General features: G+C 32.0%; 1 protein-coding gene across 1 annotated transcript; it reads right to left on the reverse strand.

Annotated features, from left to right (window-relative positions):
• Positions 1-4,613: 4,613 nt before the first annotated feature.
• On the reverse strand, positions 4,614-5,920 carry LOC139892456 (two-component response regulator ARR5-like). Its single transcript, XM_071875552.1, has 5 exons — positions 5,724-5,920; positions 5,548-5,624; positions 5,375-5,452; positions 5,190-5,260; positions 4,614-5,060 (listed from the first exon to the last, which is right to left on the reverse strand). The coding sequence occupies exons 1-5, from the start codon at positions 5,845-5,847 to the stop codon at positions 4,820-4,822; spliced, it is 591 nt and encodes a 196-aa protein (XP_071731653.1). The 5' UTR covers positions 5,848-5,920; the 3' UTR covers positions 4,614-4,819.
• Between the last annotated feature and the right edge of the window lie 2,670 nt (positions 5,921-8,590).

Raw genomic sequence — 8,590 nt, forward strand, 5'->3', positions numbered from 1 at the left:
ATATACCTCGCAACAAATTCGTCCCACAAAAAGTCTTCATTTTTACTTGGAGGGTCATACAGCTAAAGATACCTGCTAGAAGTGAACTAGATAAAAAAGGAATTGATCTACACACCATCCTATGTCCCTTATGCGAACATCATATCGAATCCATTGAACACGCGCTGATCACTTGCCCTAAGGTTTCCTCAATCTGGACACAAATACTTGACTGGTGGAATCAAAATAACTATTCAATTTCCGACATAAACGGGGCCATCATCTCCGATCAAGGTTTCCCACAAAACGCCTTTGGATCATCTTTATGGCTTGCCACCAAATGGATAGCATGCTATATTATATGGAAACATAGAAACTTAAAAGTCTTTTCAAATAAAATGTGGAACCCTGCTATGATCATCTCCGAAATTCAATCGCAAAGCTATAGCTGGATCTCAACCCGAACACGGAAGAAAAATCCTATTGAATGGCACCAATGGCTCTTAAACCCTTCGTTTTACTCGGTTCCATCTCCAAATCGCGTGGGAATTGGCTAATTCGATTCCCCAGAAATCGGGTAGTGCCGGAGTTTTTTCCTTAGCTTATGTGGGTAGATTAAATGGGTTGGTGTTTTGTCAACTTTGTCGCCGCTTGATCGGTACGGTTGCATCCTCCTTCCCCGCTTGTCTCTATCAAGTTCGTTCCCTCATTTTGCTAAGAAGGCTTCGATGCTCCCGATTCCTACTTCAATTGTTTATATTCCAATATGTCCATTCGCTCCGTTATTGTTCATACATTGTATAGGTTGAATGTAGGGCCTTGTAACGATACATTCTATAAGTTATAATAATACTTTTTGCTTTTCAAAAAAAAAAAAAAAAAAAAGCATTGTGTCAAGACTCGGTCCAAGCTTTGTGACTCTAACAAGGAAGAATACTAATGGGTACGACAATTGTGTATATGTGTAAAACATGTATTGTCACAAAATATTATTCATTTATTAATTTGTAACTTTTATGATGATGTATAAAAAAAACTGTGAACGTACTGTGAACCAACGTCTTTATCATGTTCTAACCAAAACCGAACTTAGGCATTATAAACAAAACCAATCATTGTTTTTGGGTCGATTTCAATTCATTTCATAATCATTTAATATGATGACTTATTTCACTACATAATAGTTCATCTAAACTTGGAAATATACCGAATTCAGTCAATAGTCAATGAGAAAGTGTTTAAATGAGTGAAGGTATATTCCCTATTTTTATTGTCCATCTTTTTAAGAGCAACAATAATATCATTATTATAACTAAACGGGTCGAGTATACAAGTTTGGGTCATTATTCAGGTATACGATTCGGATATGCGGATATGTGCCTAAAACCGTCCCCAGACTCGAATTCGCAAAAGAAAGTTAAAACCATCTTCATACCCCGCCTTAGACCCAAATACCAGAATAAAAAATGTCGGGTTTCAAGTTTTGCCATAGATTAAGGGTATTTTTATCATCCCTACTCGATACCAATAACCTCATATGCGTATTTATGTATCAGACAATAAATTTGAACCGATAAAATAATTCATTATTTCTTCTTTTTTGCGTTTGTAGTCGTTTTAGATCTCTTGCAGTTACCAACTTACCATTTCAATAGCTTTTTGAATTATGATTATTTTCAACGTTAAAATTCATATGTATGTATATATATGTACATTTGAATAATCGTCATCAAAAAGTCAATATTAAATGCTATGTATAATATACATATGCTCTTTAACGATAACCCTTTAATTGTTGTTTAAGAAATCCTAAAATTATTGGTTAGAGGAAAGATTGTTTACATCACCTCCCAATACCTCATACATGTGAGATTGAGTTTTGTTGTTGTTGATGTTGTTGTAATAGCGTGTTTTTGGTTAATGGTTTTATTGTACTCCTACTCTTACATGTTTGAAGTGCTAAAATTGATTTATATATAATTCAAAGGATTATACCGAAATAAGGACTATAACACAACTTGGCAAACACACTTAATAGTATACTAATACAGTAAATGCTAAATCAAGAGTTTCGTCCTCGGAGAGTTTAAAATGCAACTCAAGATTGTAAAGCTAACACGTAATTAATTGACTAAAAAAATAAAGTAAACAAGTAACAAATATAACGGGTCTGCCATTTAACGATCGACAAATCAATAGTGATGAAACTTAAATAATAAACAATATTTTCAGATTTTTAGTTAGATTAATAAAAGTAAACAAAGCAAATAAAGATAGTTTTGATATCAAATTTAAAAGATACGTTCATTCAGACCTTTTACCATTGGTATTGGATGTTTTGTAATTAAGACCTAATTAATTGACTACGCATGTGAATTACTTGTCTATATCTGTCGAATAGAGAAAGATATGACTTTCTTTACTTTTGAGAGTGTTTCACTCTGGGTGGAGAAATGACTTGTTTTTATTCTCGAATAGGGGAATGATTGTCTACATCTCACCTCTCTCATACACCACTCATGTGGTATTGGGTGTTGTTGTTGTTGTTGTTGTTGTTGCATGTGAATCACTTGGTCGGTTCACCAGGCGTTCTCTCGAGTAAACACTCAAACACGATAACATGGTGCAAGTATCCATGTCACCTAAGACCTCGTTGTTTGTAACCAACTAGTTCAACTATTTCAAAGACTTAGAATGTGACCATACTTTCAAAGAATCCACAATCATGACAACGTTCGTTGGACACAATCCACTCATATATCGTCTAAACGTTTGAATTCAATTTACTTCATTGGTCCGGTTAAGCAAACAATCTATTAAGATAAATCAATTGTAAATAAATGTATTAAATTCACGAAGTTTCATTCAGTTAAACAAATACACCATTGATTGAATCAAAAAGATAAAACTCAACAAGAATCCTTCTTTATTTAAACTTCAGAATATCATGCGAAGCACAGTTAATCAAACAAAGATAACATCCAACGCCTTGGTTATAGTCTAGACAAGTATAGGGTTTTTAGACAACAATTATAATAAACGACCAACTCATACACAAATTGATAGAAGAATTCATTGTTATCAACAAAGAAATGAACCCAAATAAAAGATGATTCTTGAATGTTAATGTGATTGATGCGTGTTTCCGGAATGATCAGATGAGTTAGATGATTCTGGAAGTCTCCAAGAATCACCCAAAATCGCCTTAAATGCTCCCAAAAACGGCTATGTGAAAGATATATCCTTAAGGTCCCGAAATAGGTTAAAAACTAAAACATGTCAGATTTGTCCGCGACGGAGCGCACAAAGTATAGGGCGCGGAGCGCACGCTTAAAATCCAATTTTTCTGTTCCATTTTGTGCGCGGAGCGTACTTCAGATTCCATCATTTAGCTCAAAATTATGCCATCGGCCACTTGCGACTCGACGTCTTCCATTTTTCCAAGTCTTATCCGCACATCATCAAACGACTTCTAAAACGTCCACTTTCATCAAAGGTACTTGAGTTCAATTCCCCGAATGATTAAGTATCGAAATTTCATAGAATTCAATCAAATACTAAACAAAATAGACGGATATTACCAAAAAAAAAAAAAAAAAAAAAAAAAAAAAAAAAAAAAAAAAAACGTGTCTAAAACATGTAATATCAATATCAATATCAATGTTTTCAAGTGACTTGATCAAAATTTTAGTACCTGTTTTGGTCAACTGTTTTATGTGGACCTTGAAATGGACAAGTGGCCGGTGTGGATGTTTGTTGACTTTTTAAAGATTATTGAAATTTGACTATTAAATAAAGAAATATTCACACGTTAACTTTCACGATTTTTTCGTAAAGCCCCACAAAAGATACGCAGGGCCCTTTTTTGATTTGTTTTATTTTATAAGCTTGGGATTCCTTGACGCCACATGAGTCCGATCTGTAGGACCACCTAATTTATACGGAGTATTTATTAATACAGCTTTCGTTTGTTGTATGATTTTGTTTTTAGATTTTGTGACATATTTAATGTAACACCATTGATTTCATCAAATCCTATATCTTTTTGTTATAAAATATAGTAATGTAATTTCCAAAAATCAAAAGGTAATCCTTTTCCCCAAATATTTTATCACATAGATAATAAGCAAACTTTTTACAAACTCAAGACGTATTAAATATTAGTTCGGTTAAACCTAAACAATTTAAATATTGTCCAACCATTTTAATGCCAATTTGTCAATATAGCCTTTATACAATGGGCTAGCCAAGCATCCAAGATAGCTTCTATATAGTAAACGCTGAATAGCTTAGTATGCAAAAATATTACAAATAATCACATGATAACTCCTATGGATGAGAAAGGGTTAGAACTTACAAACGATCATATAATAACACGGTGTTAATAACCCCGTTAACACGCATAAATTTGATATAACGACTTTTTATTTATTTTTTTGAAAGATCAACCAAAATGGTCTAATGAGAACTTGTACTTTATAAGATTTTTTTTTTTTTTTTTTTGAAAGGCTGTACTTTATAAGATTTTGACGTAGAATTAAGTGATTTTATAAAGAATATAATGAATATAGTCAAATGTATAGATGTAATAATCAAAATAAAATGAAAACCTTAGTTGGATTAGTCACAACACAAGTCATAATTAAGTACGTATATTCATCATCACCACCAAAGAAAAAAAAGATCTGCACTATGTTAAGGATAACAGCACAAGATGAGACTAAAATGTTAAAATGTACAATATATAGGATCAAAACACGCGATTTCAGTTCCTCTAATAGTCAAAAACGAGGCACCCACTAATGTCTAATAATCGATATGGCCGAGCTACTTATAAAGGCTACAATCTAGCAAGTTTTGGTGTGCGTTGTTGAGGTGAAGCTGTAGGTGACACGGCTTGATTGCCACAAGCAAGAGCTGATGGCAGTACAGGCAATTGATCTTCGTTTCTTTTTCTCTTGTTAGATTGTATTTGTTTGATCTCTGTGCATTCGGTTTTCAAAATCGAGTCTTTTAATCGCCTAACATCAGATAGTTTTACTGGTTTTAGTAAATAGTCCTCCGCCCCTTCTTCCAAACATCTGTTTTAAACAAAATATTCAAGATCAGCATTCTATGTTTGCAAAAACATACCAAATATACATATATACAAACAATTACATTCAACATAATTGATAATATGAAGACTGTGATTGAAGCCGAAATCGTACCGATCGATTCGTGTTAGGATGTTCTCCGATGACATAATAACAACAGGAATTTCCTTCAATGTTGAAGAATTCTGAAAATTAATTAACAAGAATAATCATTATTAAAAAAATGTTATCATTGGTTTAATGTGTGATATACTAACATTAATTAAAATTAAAATTAAAAAAAAATAATAATTACAAACCTTGATTTTCTTAAGAAGTTCAAATCCAGTCATACCAGGCATTGAATAATCAGTCATTATCAAATTAACCTTCAAATCCTGTAATTAAAAAGCAATAACATAATTTAGCACAAAAGTACTTATTACATTTTAATTATTAAAAAAAAATGATAAATAAATGAAATGAAGCTTACATCAAATTGAGCAGAATTTTGGTCATTTTCTAACCCTAGGTATTGTAAAGCTCTACTTCCACTATCAACAACAGTAACTGCACAAACAAATCAATTTCACCAAAATTAGAATCTTAGTAATTCAAATCAAATCAAAATCAGCACATTAAACTCAAATCAAAATCCACAGTTCTCACCTTCGAATGAAGAAACTTTAAGCAACCGTTCGATGACTTTGCGATCGATATTACTATCATCAACAGCGAGAACATGTAACTCCTTCGATTTAATCTGATCGCAACAAACACTCATCGTCTCCATTTGCTAATTAACTGAAGAAATTAGTTAGATGTAGATCGAAATGAAAACGCGGTATCTGAAATGAGAGTTGATTTAATTTAAATTGATGAGATTGATGAGATTGAAGATGTATAGAGATATTAGAGATGTATGTATATGTATGTATATATATGGGAGGAATGAAATGAGAGGGGAAGGGACAGGAAGAAAGAAAGGTGATATTGTAGGAGATCCTGAAAGATTTTAGGAGATCTAAAGAGTATAATCACGTGTGTCAGAATCTGACTCTACAGAGTACTAGGCATAGTATTATTATTTTGATCATTCATATATTCACCTATCTTTTTTTATATATATGAAAATTTCATAAAAAACTAAATATTTTACATCGTTTTTTAAAAATTTCATAAAAAACTAAATATTTTACATCGTTTTTTAATTCAGGTAAACTACTCCGCAAGATTTAAATAGTTATTTTACAAAAAGTTAAATAAAAAGATGGGTGTCGTTAACTTTTTTTCGTTAAGTGCTAAAATGTCATTCCACATCATCTATTTTTCCCAGATTGTTGGCTCCATCTTCTTAAAAAAAAAAAAAACATAAAATGACGATTTGTTAACCAAAATATTCTTGTTTTCAGTTGGTCTCTAATTACGGTTTATAAACACTAAATTACATCAAAACCACTATATTCTTGTTTTTTTCAATTGATTCACATTTCTAGGCTCTAGTTTGAGCTCTAAGTTCAGGTAGATCTGATGTTTGATTAAGTGATTTAACATGTGAAGAGGATGGATTCATGGACTGATTAACTGATTTAGTTAGAGTCGATTAAGTAGATATAAAGAGCAAAGATCCAAGTTGAGTGTCCTTTAGAAACGAGATCTGGTGTGTAAAAACGCATTTGCTGGAGATAGTGGTGGTCGACGGGTGTTTAGACTGGCTAATGGAACACCGTCCTCGCCGGAATCATAGGAATCGCGAGTAGATCTAAAGTCATATCTTTAGATATGTGAGGGTAAATCATTCTTCTCTTTTATCAGCTATCTAATCGACGAAGTTTTATGCTTTTGGTTTTCTAGTTAACGGAATCTAGTGCTAGTCGTCGAAATACTCCATAACCATTAGTACAGTCATATTTCTAGTGTAATTTTCATGAGATTCTTATGTTGATGTTCCAGATCTTGAATCATATTTTTTTGAACGGCGACTTTGCATCAGCGGATCATTTATTTCAACGACTCTCATCATTTACACCCACACACGCTAGAAGGAAACTCCTACCCGGGTTGCTTGGCAACTAGTCGCGGGACCTGGGTGCTTGGCAACTAATCGCAGGAAATAGGAGAGAAAACCTTCCGCCCCCAAGAATTATTGTATATATTTCCTTTTCTACAAGTATTATTGTTGTAAATGATTATGAACTAAATGATGAGATTTTAGATTTTATCCGATGCCAGTGGGTGAATTTTGTAGTGACCCGAACTTTTCCATGTTTATATATATATATTAAATGAAATTGTCATTTACATGATTAAGTGTTTCCAACATGTTAAGCAATCAAACTTGTTAAGACTTGATTAATTGAAATAGGTTTCATATAGACAATTGACCACCCAAGTTGACCGGTGATTCACGAACGTTAAAACTTGTAAAAACTATACGATGACATATATATGGTTATATATATAGTTAACATGATTTTATTATAAGTATGTATCTCATTAGGTATTTTAACAATGAGTTATATACATAAAAATGAGACTATTAATTTAAGAAACTCGAAAACGATATATATAACGATTATCGTTATAACAACGTCTTACTAGGTACATATGAATCATATTAAGATATTGATACACTTGGTTAATTATGTTAAATGATAAGTAAATATATTATTAAGTGTATTAACAATGAAATACATATGTAAAAATAAGGCTACTAACTTAATGATTTCGAAACGAGACATATATGTAACGATTATCGTTGTAACGACATTTAACTGTATATATATCATACTAAGATATATTATATATCATAATATCATGATAATATAACAATTTAACATCTCATTTGTTATAATAAATAATGGGCTACAACATTCAACAAGATCGTTAACCTAAATGTTTCAAAACAACATTTACATGTAACGACTAACGATGACTTAACGACTCAGTTAAAATGTATATACATGTAGTGTTTTAATATGTATTCATACACTTTTGAAAGACTTCAAGACACTTATCAAAATACTTCTACTTAACAAAAATGCTTACAATTACATCCTCGTTCAGTTTCATCAACAATTCTACTCGTATGCACCCGTATTCGTACTCGTACAATACACAGCTTTTAGATGTATGTACTATTGGTATATACACTCCAATGATCAGCTCTTAGCAGCCCATGTGAGTCACCTAACACATGTGGGAACCATCATTTGGCAACTAGCATAAAATATCTCATAAAATTACAAAAATATGAGTAATCATTCATGACTTATTTACATGAAAACAAAATTACATATCCTTTATATCTAATCCATACACCAACGACCAAAAACACCTACAAATACTTTCATTCTTCAATTTTCTTCATCTAATTGATCTCTCTCAAGTTCTATCTTCAAGTTCTAAGTGTTCTTCATAAATTCCAAAAGTTCTAGTTTCATAAAATCAAGAATACTTCCAAGATTGCAAGTTTACTTCCAAGTTTTCTAAATCCATTCCAAGTAATCATCCAAGATCAAGAAACCTTTGTTACT

Source organism: Rutidosis leptorrhynchoides, chromosome 2 (assembly GCF_046630445.1).
Source record: "Rutidosis leptorrhynchoides isolate AG116_Rl617_1_P2 chromosome 2, CSIRO_AGI_Rlap_v1, whole genome shotgun sequence".
Classification (NCBI taxonomy): domain Eukaryota; kingdom Viridiplantae; phylum Streptophyta; class Magnoliopsida; order Asterales; family Asteraceae; genus Rutidosis; species Rutidosis leptorrhynchoides.